Here is a 21,377-nt window from a genome sequence, read left to right as displayed (position 1 = left end):
ATTCGCTGCTCCTCTTAGCATCGCTCCAACTGCCAAGAACTCCGGTAATAGTCTTCACTCTCCTCAACCTCTCCAAGAGAGCAAGATGGAGAAGGAGAAATGAGACCGGTTTTCAAAGCTCAAGGGTTCTATGCAACAAGGATGGGATGGAGGCCATAATTCTCTCTGGAAATTCCTCCACTTGGTTAAGCTACAAAGGCATGCAAATAAAAGGGATGGGGTCCACACAAATGTTGCTAACGTACTTTTGTCATGATCCATTTGATTTCAATTTCTTCATGAACATCAAAGTAATCAAATTGGATAAGACTTCAAGAATAACAACACTTAAAGAAAAATAAATAAAAGAAAACATCCACCACATCAAATCATACAATCTATATACATACACAAGCGTTGTATCTCTGTGAGCTCCTCTAGAATAATGAACACAACCATTTCCATCTTCCTCTTCATCCACATCATCCACATTATCATTCAACATTCATCTGCATAACTCTCTACCAACGGCAGATGGATAGTGGATGAAGCCGGTCAGCGGACAAAGTTCACCTGCGTCAGCTGGCCATCTCACTTGGAAGTCATGGTGGCCGAGGGACTGAACAACTAACCACTAGACAAAATCTCAAACATTGTTAGTAAAACAGCCTTCAATTGTGTTCGACTTACTTGGGCTACCCAAATGATCACCAATAACACCTTCTTGAACATGACTGTTCGAGAGTCCCTTATATTCAATGGCTTGAATGATGTGATGAAAGCCATCTCTTTGCTCAATCCGGAGATTATCAATCTCCCACTCATTCAAGTGTTTCAGGTAAATAATATTTAGGTCAAAATATCAAAATGGTTCCTCTATTTTGCGTTTTCCGCCCTTTTAGTCCCTTTAATATAAATCCGCCTTTTTGGTCCTCGTATTTTCACATATTTGTCTTTTTGGTCACTCTAATTGACGGATCTGCCCTTTTAGTCCTTACAGTTGATGAATTGGATGGACCAAAAAAGATGAAAATGTATAAATACGAGAACCAAAAGGGCAGATTTTACAACTAAAAGACAAAAATGTGCAAATACAAGGATCAAAAGGACGGATTTTATATTAAAGGGACTAAAAGGGCATAAAACGAAAAATAGAGAGACTAAGTGTTTTGTATTTTAATTATTGAACGTCAATAGATAAGTATGGGGTTCTCATCTTATCATGTACAGACTGTGATTGAGAGCCTGGGGAAGTATAACATTATGGTGATATTGGATAACCATGTGAGTAAGTAAACCACAGTGGTGTTGTCCTAACAATGATGGGAATGGATTCTTTAGAGATTTGTATTTCAATCCTGGTGAATGGCTTTATGCATTGCAAAAAATGGCTGGTCTCTTTAGAGGGATGAGCAATGTGGTGGGCATGAGCTCAAAGGACCAAAGCAAAATACTCAAGATTGGTACAAGTAAGCCTAACTTTGTTTATTAATTTAGTTGAAATTAAAAAATTAAAGTTAATGAAAACAATTAGATTTACAATTGTTTTTATCTTGAATATAATGTTTAGTGAGTTATATATCTATGGATATATTGGATAAATCTCTTTATTTAATATTTATTCATTTACCTAATTTTAATGTACCTATGCATGCAGATACATGCAACAAGGAGCTGAGGTAGTGCATGAAGAAAACCCTAATGTTCTAGTGATCGATATTATCAGGGCTGAACTATGACACATCCTTTGAATTTCTCAAAACAAAGCAAGTGAGTCTCACCTTCAAAGGAAAGCTTGTCTTTGAGTTCCATTGGTACAGCTTCGCCAACAGACAAGGATGGGAAAGTGGAAACCTAAACCAAGTTTGTTCTGCTTCATCAACTGATGTATATAGAAAAGTAGGGTTCCTCTTGGATCAATATCCATTGTTCATGAGTGAGTTTGGAATCAATCAAGATGGTCAAAGCATTGGAGATAACTATTATATCGGTTGCCTGCTTGCTTTCACCGCCGAGCGTGATATCGATTGGTCTCTATGGTCACTACAAGGGAGCTATTACAAGGGGTTAGGCATTATTGGAAAAAATGAGAGCTATGCTGTGTTTATACTGATTGGAATACTATTAGGAATCCAGGCTTCATGGCAACTATTTCATCTATAGTTCCTCCCCTCAGAGGTATATATGTATATATATATATATATCTGTTTAAAGTTGATAAATTTTTTGAGTGATTAATAGATATTACTGATATAGTGGATTGCAAATGCAGGGCCTGGACTAGATGCGGTTCCAAAATACCAGATGATATACCATCCAATGACAGGGCAGTGTGTTTTAAGGGATTCATTGACTGAGGCTGTAGAATTGGGACCTTGCACTTAAACAGAAGCATGGGGCTTCAATGGAAATGGGCTGGCATTTGCTAATGGATCAACAAACTCTTGCTTGGAAGTTTTGGGAAATGGACAAGGAGTTCAGGTTGGGAATAGTACTATTTGTGGAGGGCCAAGCTCTAAGTGGAAAACTGTCTCTCCCACTAACATGCAGTTCTCATCTCAACAGTTTAACCTCTGTTTGGATGTAAACCCTGATGGGAAGACGCTTGTTACTAATCCATGCTTGTGTTTGGATGGCTGTTCAAATTGTAACCCTGAGAGTCAATGGTTCAAGCTTGTTAACAGTACAAGGCAAATCATTATGTGAAGATTTCACTGATTAAATATATATATTGTTATGTTTGCATGTATGAATGCGAATTTGTTTTTTCTTTTATAATTCACAACTAAGAAAAGAAAGAACTTGCTGCATGCTCAGCGAAAGCCTACAATATATATTTAAACCTTGTACCAATATATATATCCCCACCAAACAAACTTCACTTTCAACAAAATATGATTTATTTATTTCTTCAAACAAACACAATAATGAAGTAGCTTATTATCAGAGAAAGCATCACCTTTTAAAACAAAAAAGAAAAACAGGAAATCAAAGCAACACAAGGAGCAGAAGCAGCACACAAGAACACCACCATTAGCGTACCATTCAGTCAGTGCAGCAGCGATAAAGCACATACTTCTCCATGGGTTTCTTACATTCAGCGCACACAATCTTCTCTCCAAACTTGCCAGTCTCACCGGGAAGTATAAGCCTGGTGCAGTGCTCATGAGTCTGATAAGGCAGCAGTGCTTTCCCCAGCGCCGGAATGAACCCCTCCAGCTCCACAGTGCCTTTCCAAGTATCATACTCCATCAGACAATCCAGCAGCTTCTTTCCCTGTGACTTTAAGACCTCGACTGAGCCCCGGCTGATGACCGCCCAGCCTTCTTCACTGCCGTCGAAGCTCAGAATCTGCATCACTTCTTGCATTATTGGATCATCCTCAACTGTGCGACCATGTTGCATCTTGGAGTGCCACATGCTCTCCAAACGGACCCAAAAGAACCATATCATGGCCACGTCTGTCCAATACCCACTCAGTTTCTCAGCTGCAATGACTGACATTGCTCTCTTGACCTTCTCTTTTGGGTTACTCCTTCCCACGTAGACCATCTCCAATGGGACCCTTGCGTCTTGAGCGACGCGTCTCATTGTTGTAGTGAACCTTCTTATCCAGTCTAAGTTGTCTCCTCCGTACAGACATACATGCCTTCCTTCAGTCACCTGTCACAATACACAAATACATATAGTTTAGATATATGTAAAAACACTAAGGACGTTCATTAGAAGAATATCTATATATATATATATATATATATATATACCCATTGAAGTATGGCAGGATCAATCTCATCAACTAATAATTCAAGCCTCCAAATCTCTTCCTTCCATAGAGCCTCCTCCCTGTTGCTAGTGAAAGGGAAGGCTAAACTACCCCAAATCCACATCATGTGAAGTGCATTGGGGCACACCAACTTCCCTGTGGATCCAACACCACCAACATTGGCTTCTTGTCAAAAATGCCACATCTCCCTGATGTACTTCACCACCGCCTTGTCCAACAATGAAGGATGCACCAACGAGTACCATGGCATTGTTGATGCCAAGCGATTGAAGCTCTCTTCTCTTGACTGTAGCCAAGGAACATGGCGGTCGACGACAGGAAGCCATACTATCTCGTAGTGCCTCTCCATCCTTCCTTGGTGTGTGTCATTGTATATTTGAATCAAAACAAAGAGCTCTTCATGTGAGATATCAAGATCGGAGATGAATAGCATGACTATCTTTCTCCTCAGTACGTCAACGCTGACTCTTTTCTTGGTGATGCCGTCAATGATAGGCAGATCATCCTTTGAGTACATGAGAGCCCTGAGGATCTTTATGTTGTCAAGATGAATAGTTTCAAATAGTCTCACTAGCGTCTGGTAAGCCTCCATATGTTTCCTCTCACCTGTGGAGATTGTTAAAGATAAATAATTTTATTTTAAATCCAAAGAATTAAATTCACTGTATATAAATGTTAAGATTCACTGACTGACCTATTTGTTGTTGGCATGTGTTCAATTGCTTAATTAAGTGGCCGTGAATGTTGTTAACTTTGTGGGCTAAACTTGAGAGCTCCCATGCCTCTGTGGTGGAGGTCATGTACCTAAATATATATATATATATATATATATATATTAAATATAATTTTAAAAAAATATATATTAAAAAAATGGTTTATGTTAGAAGTACTTACTCATGGCCCAGACCAATGAGACCAACAATCTGAGCGATGCAAGCAACTACCCCTCTAATGGTCCAATAAACAGCAGTTGGGATATGAGCCAAGGCCATGGCCATCTCCGGTGCATCATGAGGGATGTACTCAGGTGGAAGCTCTCTGAACTCAACAATGCATTTGGTGACATCAAGCATTGCATTTATAAGATTATTAATGGCATCAAACCTTGGCTTCAGTATATCAGTGTGTTCCAGTATATTTGGCAGCTGTTTAAGATGTGCCAATGATTTGGCCATAGGATTCACAGTGTGGAGTTGAGTAGTGAGCCAGAACTCGCCATAACTCAATGCGAAGGCTGCAAGTGCAACAACTAGTTTGCCATCCCAAGTGTAGTTTGACAGAGATTGTAAAACGGCCAGTGTTGTTGCATGCCCATCTCCACCAATTGCGCATTTATAGTTGATCTATATTAATTTTATAACAATTGAACGTTAATTATATATATATATATATATATATATAGATGTATAGATATAGATATATGGTTAGATTTGTTTGATTACCTCGCTTGACATCCTGTGAACAGTGTATGCTAAAGCTTCAAGCATAGAAACAACTTCAGCACGATGTGTAGTTTCATCGACATATTCCAGTTGAGTTTGTGGTGTCTGCATTAAACATGGAAGATTTCAATCAGAGAAAGAACAGTAATATTTATTGATAACATTATTGGTAACAATTCATACCAATATTAAAGAAGGGTTGGCTTGGTGCAAGATATCTTCAACAATGTAAAGAATTGGCTGACTTCGACCTCACGGCCATCCGGTGTATGTGTGGCCATGATTTGCTTCGTCAACACACTGTCATCAGATGACGAGAAAAGATGGCGTTCTCCCTTGATCAGTTGCATCTTTTGCTGCTGCGCCACCGGCTTCAATGCCATGCTGTCATCTGATGATGAAATTAAGGGCGTCTTGATAAGGTCAGTCTTTGTTTGGGGAGCCATCTGCTTCATGACCGGGTTGTTGCTGGACTGCAAGAAGAGCTGGTTCTCTTTCCTGTTGAGCTCCATGGTTGGCTGCTGAGTCACCGGTTTTGTGACAGCGGTGGAGTTCAACGGCGACAACAACGACTGCTGCTCTCCCTGATCAGCTGTGTCTTTTGGCTGCTGCCCCAAAAATGCCGGCCATCTCTTAGAATATAAATATATTACTACTGCTTGTGTTGTTTACTAGAATGTTTAGCTCACAAGTGATGGTGGAGAGGTAATGACAACTTAAACATGGATTTATAGTAACACAAAGCTGGCTAAAATGGAATAAAGATTTTGTGAATAACCACTTTGCTTGATTTCCTGGATTTGCATTTGTTCTTTATCACAAGCAATGTTGATGCCTGTGGGCCGGACTGATTTCTTTGTAGTACTTTATAAAGCCAATGGCATTGAGTGTGATTCTCATTTGCTGAACTCTTCCATAAAGCTGATTGATTTGCTTTTGATGGTTGTTTTTTTGTTAATTAACATGCTAGTTATTAATTGTTAGTGGAGGAACTTTGTAATTTGTATAGATATATACATCTACCAAAGTTTTGCAGATTCCAAATTTCTTACCATCCATTGGATTTCCATCCAACAAATTTACACAGTGCAATAAATAGTAATATTGTGTTCAATACTATACAATAAATAGTAATATTATGTTCATTAAAAAATAAAATGCACACTATTTTAACAAAAAAAGGTGCAGGTAGATACTATAATACAATAATTATGGTGACTTATCAACCACCTTAGAATTTATTAATCTAGTCAACCATTATATTAGACAATAAAAGTTCTAATGCAGGTTTTTACTCTACATTTTACCCATTCATTACATGTTAGTGATTATCACTGGGCTAACCAATGGTTGCCTCATTATTTTATTCATTAGTTGAATAGTAATTCTATTTATGTGTATATTTTATAGATTTTATAGATTTTATGGTGAATTACACATAAGCATGGTAAAATTCCTAAATATTTATGGAATTATAAAAAAAATGCTACATTATTTTTAATGATGGATTTTTCAATCATTACAATTGCGGAAATGTGCTAAAATGTATTCAAAAATTCACTTTAAATATATTTAATAATGAATAAAAAAAATCATCACTAAAAAAATATATACATAGATAAAAACGAATTTATAAGCAGATCACTTCCAAAATAATAATTAAAAAATACACTGAGGTTTAATTTAGTGTTTTTTATTATCATAATTTTAGAAGTGATATGCACCACGTTTGTTTTGAATGGTAAAAGAGAAGAGTGTCCAAGGGAGGGATTGATATTTTTTAAAAATAAAAATAGAAGGACTGACAATGGACAAATTATAATAGAAAACTAAAAGGATAGATTGACTATAACTAAATAAGGTATTAAATCATAATGGATTATATTATGCTTGTTCAAAATAAGTACAAATCATTTTTTTATATATTTAAATAGAAATCAAATAAGATCCTACAAATGAAAAAAAAATGGGTAAGCCTCCAAAATACAACAACATACATGAAATCATCCAAATAATAATTTCTTTACTGATTAAGCAATGATTGAGAAATATAATGATTAAGCAAATCATGTATATTGATCATAAACCTCCAAAAAAAAAAAAGAAAAAAGAAATAAAGAGCCCAATTACAGTTATGATTTGAGATTAGGATTTCTGATTAATTGGGTTATCTCATCATTATATTTTCTCTCAAAAATGGTTTTTTTCTTCAATTTCGGAAATGTTTAATATATTATTGTAATTATTATCTCTTTCTAATTTTATTATTTTCTCCATAACCCCGGATAAGATTATAAATGCAATCTATATGTTTTGCTAATTAAGAATAAAAAATGGAAAAATAACTTTACATAACAACGGTCATTTTAAACCAAAGAACGGTCATCCTTCCCCATATATATTATGATTTCCAAATCAAGCCATTCAGGCAGCTACTCAGCAAACAACTCAAAAAAAAAAAAAATTACATCTCACTTAGAATACCATCATGCTGCATTTAAACTAGACCAACATGATATTGATATATATGACCACATCAAAATATATAACATCCAGAAATCAACAATTAGACTGATGCGCACTGATACATAATATATTTCTCCATTAAGCCATTGCAAATTTTTGCAGACACAAGCATCATCAGTAATCTCCTCAACATGTGGAATGATGGCAAAGTTACCGCAACCTGCTTGAATTGGAGGGGCAAGAGCTTGTCTCATTGCGCCGAGGATGCCAAATTTATTAGCATACTCCCCCCAAACATCAAAGAGCGATAAAAGCTCAAGGCATTGGTTTCCAGTTAATCTAAGGATGTCCTTCGATTTTGCTGCACCAACAAGTAACCAGCCTTTATCTGCTGAACTAGTGCTCAACAAAGAGCTGAGTTCATTCAAGAAAGTATCATCTTCAGTTTCATATCCAAGACAGAGTTTTGAACGTTTCATGCACTCTAATCGTGTCCAGAAGAAGTATATCTTCAAGAGAGGAAGATAGTTACTCAGGTTTTCTGAGATTATGGTTGATAAAATATCTTTGGTAATCTCCATGTCTTTGCATCCAACATATATCAACTCTACTTGAACACCGGCATTAGTGATTGCTTTCATTTTCTTTGTAAGTTCTCGAATCCAATTGATGTTACTGCTTCCATGCAGACAGATGATTTTTCTTTGATCCATCTATTAAACAAAATTATCATCAAACAAAAAAGATATGCTATATATATATAGAATTGGAAACATACACTACTATGTCAGTTAAAAGTTTAACTTTTCATATAAACTAGCAGTCAATGTTATTATATATTAACTAGTGCAATTTTACTTCCAAGATTTGTTCTTGCGGTTTACAGTGAGGAATCTTTCAACCAATATTCTTGAAGACCGAGTTCTTCAATTTATAATTTATATTTATCATGTGGACGACTCAATCCTGTTTTCTTAGCTGTAGAACTTACGATTTCAGCTGTGTAAATCTATCAATTTCTGATCAATAATTAGAATCTATACAGGAGGGGCAATACTTGCATTAGCCATTATATTTGATACGATAGTGTCAAATTTAAATATATTTATAGATACATGTATAAGAGTTCACAATTGATCCCAGGCTCTATCCAAATGTTGTTCATGAATCCAAAAAGAGTGTAACTATAATTCTTGAACTAGACAAACTTTAGTCCTTCACCTTATATGGTTGATGGCGTAATAAAATTGATGCGTCACGGACTGACTGACAGACCAAAGTGAACATTCTTGTTTGGTTCAAAAATCATTAAAAGCAAACAATATTAACACTAATCTAGATTTAGTAAAAAATAGCCTGACATCCCACTTTAATTTAAGGTGAAAGTTCACAATTGATCTTTAAGCCATATCCAAATATTCATTTTCGCTCCTGAACAAAACAAACACTGTAACTTTGTTCTGTGAATTACATAATATTTATTTTTTAGTCCTTCTGTCCAATGTCATTGACAACATAAAAATATCAATGTGTCATAGAAAGACCAAAGTGAACACATTTGTTTAGTTCAAAAATGACATTGAACACATTTATGCCATTGAAAGGACAAAATTGGGTACATTTGTGTAGTCCAAAGACCAAAGTGAACATATTTATATTTGTCTAGATCGGAAACCAAAGTGATATTTGGGTTTTGAAACCAAAATTGACATTTGTATATGGTCCAAGGACCGATTGTGACTTTCACCTTAATTTAACAAAGGAATAGTTCTTGGAGTACATAATCTAATAGTTTGGAGATGTGGCATCATGACATTCAAAAACCAAGATCATGATTTTAATAAAAATGGCTGGAAAGAGACATACATATATATTTACATACAAATAAGAACACTATTTGAAAATATCTTTGAACATTTGAAGTTAAATTTTGCTTCTCTTCGACAGGAAATTCACTTAAAACTAGTGGGATATATTTATACACAAAATATTAAGAATTCTAAATATAGACCCTTTATCATAAGTTGCACTTCAATAATAACATTATCTGAAATAGACACTTTACCGTAAGTTACACTTTAATATTAACATTATCTGAATAACATTTGGAAAACTAACCTGAAATCACTTCGCTGGATCATTTACCAAGTAAGTTTAACTTTTAATATTTGGAGAACTAACTGGTAGACAATGATCTACATTTTAGTTTCTCTAATCACCTTATAATTATCTATGATATGATAAAATTTCCTGATTATAATTCCTCTTTACCATCATGTAAATTTCCCACATGATATTTCTTAATTAACAAACATATCCTAGACCAAATTCCTCATTTCAAATGTTGTGATAATAAAAATTGATGATCACAAAGTTTCCAATAAGGAGAGATAACAAGTCATCAGGTAGGCTAAAATCTTGCCACTCATACTTTAAATCTTTCCCAATTCTAAATTACACTCTGGGTCTACACATTATGGCTTAAACAAGATTTCAACGTTGATGACATGAAAAGCACAAATAAGAGGATCATCAAGAGTTTCTAGATCTAACTAATAAGGCAACCATATATCTACAATACGCATAATTACACTCACCATGCAGCCAAACGTTGTTGCTACTTAGAAGGTAGCAGTAAGAAGTTGCCCTGTTAGGATATATAGGTCACCAAGTATAAAGATGAAACAAAAGCACGTACTTTTACCATTGGTCAACTGAGTTTTTCACAAGGTCAATCTCTACTACATAGGGAACAATGTAGTGAAATTCCTCATTGTCAAGAATGCTTACTAATCAAATGGTAAATTAACTAAAATATCTACTTTCTTGAATCCTTATAAGATGTAGTAGGACAACCATATGTCTGCATAGTATTAAATAGATAAACAGAATAAATAAGAAGGCACTCTAATACATTAGTGAGAGGATCAATGTTATCAATCAGAAGCTCCATCGTTCAACTCTGTTCCACCCAAAGCCCTTTCTCTGGGAGCAACTGAAAATGGATATGCCAAATCATGCCATATAGATATCATATCAATGGCATTCAAAGAGGTAACCTTCCCTTTGAAATCCAAGACAACCATTACAGGGTCACCATGGAATTTGCTACACATCTTTGATAAATTCGATCACTAGAGAGGCTAAGTGCAATGGGTTCATATAGTAGGTACCATGGCCACACCTCTACTAATGATGAAAATGTTTTTCTAGCTATGAGACCATGGAATGACCTTTGCAATGGAACCCAAACAATATCATATGCTCATTCTCACGCCAAGAATCATATTGCAGTTGCTGCAGAATAAATAGAATTTTCTCCAGACTTATGTCTGGCCTTGAGATGAAGAGAATAACCTCCTTGTTTCTGGAGAACACTCGACACCAACCTATTATCAAACAAAATTCGAACTTCTTTTAGATAACTAATCATCTTCTTTACCATAATTAAAAATTAAGGGCAGATATTTTACTATTGAGGAGGTTATGCCTATAACTTTTTACTTTTCATTTTTACCATGTCTGATCTTTTTAAATTTCCCTTTTTCCTGTTAAACTTATAAATGCAGAAAAACAAGGAAATAATGACTCACCACAGCTACGATTCATACCTATGTCCATACACATAACAAATAGACAATTTTTGCACATCAAAGTTGTATATGATTTGAGACTGGTATAATAGTCTGAGCCAATGAATAATATTAGAGAGTTATAGGGTGTTTACATGCACAGACAAGAATCAGTTCACAATGGAATGATATTCCCATGAAATATATATATGATATGTGTCAAGGAATAATGGTTTGAATAATAAAGATCGTTTTCAACTTTACTTGTCTTTCCATGAACTGACAACAGCCTTGTGAAAAAAAAATGGCAAATATTGAGTAAATGCTTCCAAAAAAAAAAAAGAAAGATCACAAAAAGAAAATGCAGTTTTTCGTTGGATGATAAAAGCGATTATCCAATTATCTTGTTCATGTGTAAACAATTGCTTTGGAACATAGCACGGGGAAAAATCAGCTGACCTTATCTTTTGTGAACCACTTTTTGAGTGGGAAAATCCTTCTTCAAAGCAAATAATGAGCTTAGAACTTTTTGGTTATCATCATGTACTTCTCCAAGAAGATGAGATGAGATTCATTTTTATCTTCTTCTCTGACAATAGATTGATTTATGATAGATTATTTTCTTAAAAGCATATGAAACGAAAAGAAAAAGTTTACATAGGGCATAATGATTGCAAGGTAGGTCAACAGAGATAAAACTTAACAGCACAAATCAAGCTCCAGATGTGCTTTAGTAACAAAGATATTGCCAGGTTACAGAAGATCAAATTATTTTCTCGAATTGTAATACCTTTAATAGTTGATATTCTTTGGAGATAGGTAAATAGATTGGAAACTACCACATTTTTCTTATGATTCAATGTTATGGAACTTCTTAGTATGGATGATCCAGATAATTGAATTTCACACGAATCTACAGAAGCTTGTGATTTCTTAGTGTTACGTGAGTAAAGAACAGAGAACATCTTATCATACTAACAACAAGAAGTATCAATACTTATCTTCAAAAGCACAAAATACTAAGTCAATTAATATTTTTCTTGTTGTTCTGAAAGTTGTCTTATATTATTACTGATGCTTCAAATAGATATAGCAAAATCTTTTTCGATTAATGAAGAACATAAAATGACATGCTACTATTTTTCAGTTGGAAGGAATCAAACTCCTTTTTCAGATGATAATGTATACAGCTGATTCTATATTTCCAAGACTCCAAAGCTCCCAAACTGAACTTACAGAATTTTTGTGCCTGAGACATTAATAAAAAATGTTATGGCCTCCTACCCTCAATGATCACAGACATCCACTCGTGAAAGAAACTAATAATGATGATTTAAGTAACGTTTATTCAATAAATGGAACATAGCTGAGAAAAGTAAAAGAACTGTACTTGCTGCGTAGATTGTGCTAGTGATCTGGGAAGTACGATGCGGCAGCACTTCTCATTACCCAATAAGAAGATAGATGGATCTGAGTCTTCATCAAAGCCGTTGCCTCATAATCTATGCCTGTGTATTGCACAGGAAGAATTTCAAAGTCAGCATGCATTTTGTCAAATCAACCATTTTCTCAAACAGATAGGGTCAGAGGTTTAGCAACAATTCTCGAAGACACTTGATAATTCTGTCTTGTTTGGTATTCCTTTCAGCATTGCTAAAGCATAATGCAAGAGGATTATCATCATATAGTTGTATGACGAAAAGCCAAAACTGTCCATAGCTCATTGCGAATGCCACAAGCTACAATCATGCCTTCATACCCCATGAATATTTCTCCACTGATTCCAAAACTGCCATTGTTGTAGAATGGGAAGAGCGTTGCTTTGCGGACATTGAAACATTATCTGGCATTCAATTTGGAGAGCACTATTTGATCTTAAAAGAATTCCTAAAAGTGAACCAAAACATTATACGTAGCAGTACCTCACAAGCGATGTGATTGATTATGCATCCTATTTCTCTATTATCCATGCCAATTTCAACAATATCGTTTCCTTCTCTACTGGAAACGCAATAATTTGCGAATTAACAACCTGAAGAATAAAGAACTTCTGTTAATTCACAAATTAACAGAGAGCTACATCAGAAAAGGTTCCTCCAAATAAAAATGGTCATTAATAGTTACACTGAATTTGCTGATATGCCGAACAATACTTAAGGCCACATCAAGAAAAGGAGCAGCATCAAATAAACGACCATCGGGCATGTGCGTCTGAAGAATTTTTCTAATCAGAATGTCTTCATGAGAGAATGGTGTCAAATGCATGAAGGAGCTATTAAGGATGACATACTATGAACTTCCAATAAACCAAAATTTTGATTTTGAAACTGATCTTATCTACATTCCCACAAAACTTCAGCATCCTAGAGTTTATAATAGACAAATAGGGCAATAAACTTTAAGCATCCACCAACCACTTGTGCTGCAAACGAGCAATTTGGAATCTGATTTTTCAATAAACAAGAAAAGAATCTAACTGTTACAAACAAATAGAATCACTTTCAATAAACCAAAAGTAAAGCAATGCATTCTCACCCAAGCTTCTGGACGTCACACAAGCTATTTGATGATTTGCCTCAATGGAGCAAGAGGATCCAAACCACAGCCTGGAGCAATGAGAACAACAAAGATGTGTTCTTTGAGAGCTTTGGCGAGGTTTTTGAGCATCCTCTATCAGCAAAAGAGATAAAGAATCATTGCTTTCACCATTGCCAAAGGCAATTCTAAAGCCAAAGCACATCAAGAAAAATGGAGCAAATGCCATCACTTTGTTTCAAGGAATATTTAACAATTTACCTTTTTCAGATAACCCCCTTTGCTTTTTGCTACCATAATTGTTAGTTATAATTATTACTGATATATATAATTACTTAAATAGTCCTTCTATTTTTTAAATCTATTTTATAGTCCTTTTTTTTAAATGATAATTTTATAGAATAATGATATTTTTAACGAATAGATTTCCTGAATAGGTTTCCCGAATGATGTGGATCTGAGTGTGGCGTCCATGTCGGCATCCACGTCATTCCTTCTATCTCTTCGCTTATTAATTTTTTACTTATTTAAATCACTAGAATTTAAACATTTATTCATAAAAGATAAAAACGTAAATGATAAGCCATGAAAATACTCACGCGCAAACCGCTGGAAATCATGACCCAGGGTTTAGGGTTTAGAAGCCTTAGATTTAGGGTTTAGTATTTTATTATTTAGGGTTTAAGTTTTTAGATTTTTAGGGTATATATTTTTGTAGTATTCTGGGTTTTAAGACTTTAAATATAATTTTTATAATTTTTAAAATTTTTAAAATTTTTAAGAAATTTTAAGGTTTAAATTTGAGGTTTATATATATAATGATGTGGATATGAAGATGTTGATGATAATTAGGCGTCGCGTCGTTCGAGAAGCTCTATTCGGTAGTAAAAATAACGTCATTCAATTTTATAATCCCTTTACTACTTTAAGTGGGTTATATCATCCTCTCATAGAGAAGTCTGAGAGTTTAGAGAGATTGACATGATTAAATTAAAAATATTAAAGGGACTAACAATGTTACAATTTAAAATAAAAAAAAAACCTAAAACAGTAAGTTAAAAAAAAAAAGTAGATGGACTCCTCAAAAACGTATATTTTTATGGAAAACATATAAATAAATATTTAATAATAACCCGAATTATTATTATTTTTTATTAAATTCCGTACCATCATGTGTTCAAATGCATTCACTGTTATTTCATTGAACTATTTGTTTCTTTTTAAAATTGAATTTAGGTGGTATGTGATTTGGTTAAAGGGAAAAAGTTGACTCAGGTGGATATCAAACTAGATTTTTGAGATATGAATAATTAACCCGTTATTTCTAATTTTTAATTAAAATTATTTTTCTCTTCGATAATGATCTCTTCACCTTTGTTTCCATGCACTCTTTTTATTTTTAATTATTTAAAAAATAAACAATCTAAAATATGTTTTAAAAAAATACAAATATAAAAAGTTAAAATAAGAGTTAAAAACATGCAAAACAAATACGTAAGAGTTATTGATAAATAAGTAAAAAGATTTCACTTAGAAAATGTTATTGCCTTTCCAATAGCAGACTTTTAAGTCATACCGACTAGGCGAAAGACTTGGAATATTCGTACTAAACTAAGCAAACTTAAGGGTGCAGTGGTTGGATGGATTAATTTAGAAGTCACGAATGGAGATCATTTGATACTTCTATTAGAGATTTGGGCCAAATATCTTTTGGCATATTATCTGTTGAGTCATCTGTCATACCAAAAATAATGTAAGCATCCCATCCTTGATGATAGGTTAGATGACTATTTGAAAGGTTGGAAGGCAGTTTTAGGATCCTAGATTAGAATTTGTGATTTCTTTATTGGGGGTTATGGTGAAAGGTTCCAAGTTGAATAATTTTGGTAATAATTGAACTAAATGACTGGAACCAGCATCATTGGGTACCTGAGCCAATTTTTCATGACCAGTTACTTGAGAGGGCGATGTTGAAGCCTTGAAAGTTCAGGATACCCATGGATCCTCTTTACTCTCTTGACTTGCAAACCTATCGCCAAGCAACAAACCAAGTTGAAGGGACTCTACAATAACTTTCAAGTGATAGTCTCAACTTCATTGTCTCGCTCACCATCAACAATCCTGAAGAGCAGACCCTATACAATAGATTTCAGAACAGCTAACTCTTCAGGCTACGCTATGGCATTGAGAAATAATGATCCATCCTTGCAATTGTCCTTTAAAGTGTAATCAACTCTCACAATAATTATGATGTCTTTTAAGGATGACTCCTCTCTATCAATGATAGATAAATGTGACGAATTTTTTTACATTTTTCTGTTTTTGAATTGTCTATTGTTATTCATTTTATTATTATTTTTATTTTTCATAAAAGCAAAGGTTTATTATATATACAATATAAAAGAAAGGAAGAGACTTAAAATCTTTTTAAAAATGGTTAGATGATCCAATAATAAAGAAAGGAGGTGTGAAGGCATGGCATGATTTTTAGATATTTTTAGGAAATAATGTATCCTCAATATGTGGCACTCTATCAATGCATTTTTTTACATATAAATCAGTGGGATTCATTGTAAAATCACTATATTAAACTAGATTTTTGAGATATGGGTTGGATATTTCAATTTAAATCCATCCAAAAAAAATATATTGATTCTTTTCATATATATATATATATATATATGTGTGTGTGTGTGCGCGCACACACACATTTGTAGCAATGCTACTCTGTACATGATTATGAAATATAATATATAAATATGATTACAATATTAGCTTTGAAATGAGCCAATTTAATCCAAAAACTATTAAAAAAACACCAAAAGAAAAAAATCAAAATAACACCATTTTCTATTAGCTCAGGACTAATATATTCTACTTTGAGTTCTCAAAAATCAAAACGGTCCAAAATATACTTTATGAAAATAATACTGCAATTGCACAGTTATATATACATAACATAAAAATCCTTCAGCATTTCATTGCAAAAAGTAAACATGATCACAAAGATCAAAATAAAATAAGAACATCAACTATAAACCTTCTGTTACATCTTCAGAAATACAGAGTTCTTTTTTACAATAAAAGTGACTGTATATATAAAAATTGCTTATTTAGATGACTATATTTTTGCTAGATTGGTTTGAAGTTTTTATGAGCAATTACTGCATAAAAAGGGTCAGATGTAGACACTCCAAGCAATCTGAGAAGCCAAGTTAGAGGAGAAGTATCAACATTTGCAGGTAATCTTTTAATAACTTCAGGTTGAGTGAAGCCATCAACACACTGAAAGTATTGAATAACCAATTGAACTCTGCTGTATGAAGTGCCATCCCTCCAAGCACTTATTGCTTTTTCATAAAATAATCTATTGCTGAAGCTTATGATGAACACTCCTCCTGGTTTTAGAACCCTAAATACCTCAGCATACACCTGCAAAATGTTAATAATTAATGCACATTGCATTGGATTAATGATACCAAATAATTAAGCCAACAGTAGGATTGATAATTCATGACATCTACTCTGTAGTTTGTTTGGTTATTATCCTTAATTAGATAATTATTTTGTTATCATATTTAAATTTTATATTTATATACAGAAAGAAAATAATGCACTATAATAACAAAATAAAAATACAAAATAAAAATACAAAAACTTATGTTGAAAATCCAATTATAAAAAAAAACCACCAGCAAAAAGGAAAAAAATAATTTCACTATGTAGAAACTTGAGTAGTGACAACTCCATTTGTTTAAACAAGCCCTAAATTTATTACAAGTCAAGTTGATTTTGATTCAATATAGGTCATAGCTTGACTCTGCTACTTCTAAGTTAATTATCTAAATTCTTTTAAGTAGACCCATAATAAAGATAATGAGCTACCGGATTGGACTGATAATCTAAAAAAATCTCATAATTAGAAAAATCAATCATATATATATATATATATATATTATATATATATCAAATAAATTCATATTAGAATTAACCGTCTTTTTGGTGTATTGGCACCCTTGCGTAAAAGTATTCGTATAGGAGAGAACCCAAAAATCACATAAGGTGAGAGCGTAAGTACTTAGAAACAATCTCTCTATAGATATATATACGTCATATATACATACTGATGTATATATCATTGTAACTCTCAGGAATTTGTGGGCGGATGATTTTTATTTTTATCATTAATTGTATTGCAGTAAAAATAGGACCAGTCAAAAATTTGATAGTCTGAAATGTTATAGTGATAAATGATAATTAACTAGTATTCTTTTTGCAGAAACACTGCCTGAAAGATTGATTAATTAAAAAACAATGCCTACATATAAACATACCTTCTCCGGGCACTGGAGATACTGAATGCTAACAGTGCAAAGAACAGCATCAAAGCTAGAGTCCTCCAATGGCAACCTCTGTTCCAAATTCAGATCCTTAACAAAGAAATACTCTAACCTATTGTTCCTAGCCAGCTCCATGGCATTCATTCCATGACCCACAACCCTCTTGTACTCCACTTCCTTAGGCAAATGGCTAACCCATGAGCTCATCAAATCAAGAATCTCCCACCCGGGCTTCAACCTCTCTCTGTAAACATCTGTCAGTGTGGAGATGAAGCCATCGTCGACGTGAGTGACGAAGCGTGGGAAAGAGTAGAAATCTCGATCAGGTGATCTGTTGAGCTTTGTCCGGCCTTCCGGTGAGAGGACGAGGCGCTTGATCTTGCCCGGTGTTGGAGTGGAAGTGGATGCTTGTTGTTTAGGGTTGTTGGTTTCTAAAGATGATGAGATTCTTGGGAGAGGAGAGTGGGAGATGCAGGGGAGGTTTGTGTGTGTTCTTGGAAGTGGTTGAATGGCCAACATTGCAGAACAATGGCAGTGTTGGGTTTGGAGGGAAGACGTTATCCGTTTGAGATGGTATGGTCCAAGTCCAAACACTTTTATTGTATTTTGTTTGTTTTTTTTAAACTTATTATTTTATAATTATTAAGTTTGGACAACTTGTTTGTTAGTTGTTTGCTGCATTGTGTTTCTAATAAATTAGTGGTTTATGTATTTTATTCAAAAAAAAAATTGGATAACTAGCCATTTGGTCTATTAACCTGGGTCTTTTCATAAAATACTAATATCAAATTGAAGAGGTATGTTCGAAGTTCAGTCTACTAGGGAAAATCAAAAAAACAAATGTGCCCTCTTGACATTTATTAAAAAAAATTATAATAAAAAAATGAAAAAAAAACCAAGTTTGGCATTTATAATTTGTATTATTTAGAGTGAGAAGGAAAATTGTTAATTGAGCTCATCAAAAAAGAATTAAATAATTTTAAGATTAAAGTTTTATTTTGAAAATAATAATTAGATTTTGTTTGATATTAATAATATTTTAAAATTAGAGCAACTTTAACTCGAGTTTAATACCGGTTTATTGAACGATGGAGCATTAAACACCCATGCCAATTGAGAGTTTGGTTGCCAGTTGCCAGTTGCCAGTTGCCACCTCAATGGGTAAGTTCCATTCATTTTTTTTTTTTTTTAATTTAAAAGAGATGGGACCCACTCTTTTAAATATTTTATTAAATTCAATTTTTTTAAATTTTATTTTTATCATCACAAATTAATTATTTTTCAAAATAATATAATAATTTATTATTATTTATATATTTTAATTATTTTAAATATTTATTTTGTAATTTTAAAACATATTATTTAATTATTTTATTAAAAATGTTTAAAATTTTATTAAATAATTATAGTATAGGAAATAGTTTAATATATGTAGTTTAATGTGTTGATTGTAGTCCATTTTATAAGTATAACTATTATGAGATAGTTTAATGGGTAAGGTTTAATGGATTGATGAAACTTTGCGTAAGTATCAAATTCTATGATAGCCTAACGATTAAAATTGCTTTTAATATTTTTCATTTGTTTGATAAGACTATAGGTAATATTCAAAATATTCAATTGTATATGGGCCCATGCTTATACATATAGACTTATTGTAGTTAAATAATATTTAAAAATATTTATTTTATAATAAATATATAAAATTTTAAAAAATTAATGATAAATTTTTATTTTTAACAAGTTGGTCTATATTTCATTGAGACTATAAAAGTAATTCATGATTTCATTTTAATAAATATTTCCATAAAATTTTTATATTAAAAATTTAAATTCAACCTTTAATTTCTTATAAGAGGATTTTTAAAAATCTAACTATTTATCACTACATATTTCCTCTCTATAATACAAATTCTATTTTTCCCTTTGAAATCTCAAATAACATACGAGTAACTAGTCATCACCCTCACCGACAACTCCATAGCTCCAAGCTTAAAGCTTGGAATGTTCCTGCCAAATCATTTTACCCCTATAGTGACAACGGTCTCAAATATCCTAAGAATACAGGTCCTTGCAAGAGTTACTACCCACACAAACTTATTATCTTTAAATGACTCAACTAGGACGATAAAATCCTAAAATTAAAATAAGACAACGGGGAATGTAGCAGAATCTCATAGCCACTTGCATGCTATGCTAACATGGCGGAAGAAATTATTGACCACTCACTCTTCAGCTGCTCTTAATGAGGTATGGCCTTGTGAGCTGTGCAATTGCTACATTAGTCTCAGGGTCTCTCGAATCTCCTTCTTTGGGCCATTGGTTAGATTTATTGGTTGAAATAAATAATTGTATCTTTTCCATGAATTGACTTCCACTTCAATTAGCATGTCAAAATCAACTAAATACTTCTTATTTGGGTTCTTTGAACTCTAAAGGGATAAAAGAAGAGGAGTCAATCATGACAATGAAAACAAGCCTCAACTTTGTAGGTTTATGTTCCTGTGATTCTAATGGATTGCACACAATCAAAGTTAGGGACTCAATTCTTTCTTAAAGTTTCTCGCTAATGTTGCTTGTCTTCTTCCGGGGGGGAAATATTGTAGTTCTTGCATGTTCTTTAGTTTGGTATATATGCCCCCTCCCCGCTACTGGTAGACTCATATATAGTTTTCTTGCTTTCGTTTTTGTATTGTTCTCATTATTCTCTATCAATCAATCGAGATTTATTCACCTTTCAAAACAAAGAGAGAAAATTTTAAATTGATTTCCATAACTAAAAATAAACAAGATTATAACTATAAAAAATAAAAAATCATTGTTGGGCCAAAGCCATCTAGTTCAGGTAATTAGTGGCACCATTTTAGAGTCCCTTGGGGGAGGACTAGGGAAAGGTGGCAAAAAATTCAAATCCTACATAGAGAAATTAATTTTGTCAAAGTTTGGACTCTTCACATTGCCCTAATAAGTCAAGATGAGGGCTTGGAAACATTAACTTTGATCGTGACCCTTTGAGTGAATATGCTTGTTGCCCTTCTAAAATAAAATAAAATAAAAACAAACAAACAAAAAACAAAAAGCCAACAACTATTGTTGGCTTGCCCACTTTATAAAAAGTAAAAAAGGGGAAAAAACTATATATTCATAGATTAAACAACAGTCCCCTTCTATGCACCTTAATTCGATTTATATCCACACACATTAAAATTATAAGACTAAATCAACACAAAATGAATAACAATTAACCTTCACATTGATA

General features: G+C 33.3%; 4 protein-coding genes across 4 annotated transcripts; 1 reads left to right on the top strand and 3 right to left on the bottom strand.

The window, feature by feature from the left end:
* Positions 1 to 709: 709 nt before the first annotated feature.
* LOC120270264 (glycosyl hydrolase 5 family protein-like) lies at positions 710 to 2,685 on the top strand. Its single transcript, XM_039277282.1, has 7 exons — positions 710 to 817; positions 1,210 to 1,263; positions 1,384 to 1,448; positions 1,637 to 1,658; positions 1,747 to 2,009; positions 2,108 to 2,157; positions 2,369 to 2,685. Exons 1-7 carry the CDS (start codon positions 710 to 712, stop codon positions 2,683 to 2,685), a joined length of 879 nt encoding a protein of 292 aa, XP_039133216.1.
* Positions 2,686 to 2,861: 176 nt separating this feature from the next.
* Positions 2,862 to 8,384, bottom strand: LOC120270262 (protein SIEVE ELEMENT OCCLUSION B-like). The gene is made up of 8 exons (XM_039277280.1): positions 7,788 to 8,384; positions 5,505 to 5,813; positions 5,389 to 5,445; positions 5,206 to 5,310; positions 4,658 to 5,106; positions 4,458 to 4,567; positions 3,744 to 4,369; positions 2,862 to 3,642 (listed from the first exon to the last, which is right to left on the bottom strand). The coding sequence occupies exons 1-7, from the start codon at positions 8,382 to 8,384 to the stop codon at positions 3,933 to 3,935; spliced, it is 2,064 nt and encodes a 687-aa protein (XP_039133214.1). The 3' UTR covers positions 2,862 to 3,642; positions 3,744 to 3,932.
* On the bottom strand, positions 3,025 to 3,866 carry LOC120270263 (protein SIEVE ELEMENT OCCLUSION A-like). The gene is made up of 2 exons (XM_039277281.1): positions 3,744 to 3,866; positions 3,025 to 3,642 (listed from the first exon to the last, which is right to left on the bottom strand). Exons 1-2 carry the CDS (start codon positions 3,864 to 3,866, stop codon positions 3,025 to 3,027), a joined length of 741 nt encoding a protein of 246 aa, XP_039133215.1.
* An 8,405-nt stretch (positions 8,385 to 16,789) lies between the features above and the next one.
* Positions 16,790 to 18,673, bottom strand: LOC120270843. Its single transcript, XM_039277911.1, has 2 exons — positions 18,113 to 18,673; positions 16,790 to 17,210 (listed from the first exon to the last, which is right to left on the bottom strand). The coding sequence occupies exons 1-2, from the start codon at positions 18,635 to 18,637 to the stop codon at positions 16,911 to 16,913; spliced, it is 825 nt and encodes a 274-aa protein (XP_039133845.1). The 5' UTR covers positions 18,638 to 18,673; the 3' UTR covers positions 16,790 to 16,910.
* Between the last annotated feature and the right edge of the window lie 2,704 nt (positions 18,674 to 21,377).

This window comes from Dioscorea cayenensis, chromosome 10, assembly GCF_009730915.1.
Source record: "Dioscorea cayenensis subsp. rotundata cultivar TDr96_F1 chromosome 10, TDr96_F1_v2_PseudoChromosome.rev07_lg8_w22 25.fasta, whole genome shotgun sequence".
NCBI classification, from domain to species: domain Eukaryota; kingdom Viridiplantae; phylum Streptophyta; class Magnoliopsida; order Dioscoreales; family Dioscoreaceae; genus Dioscorea; species Dioscorea cayenensis.
This window is presented reverse-complemented; position numbering and strand designations above follow the sequence as displayed.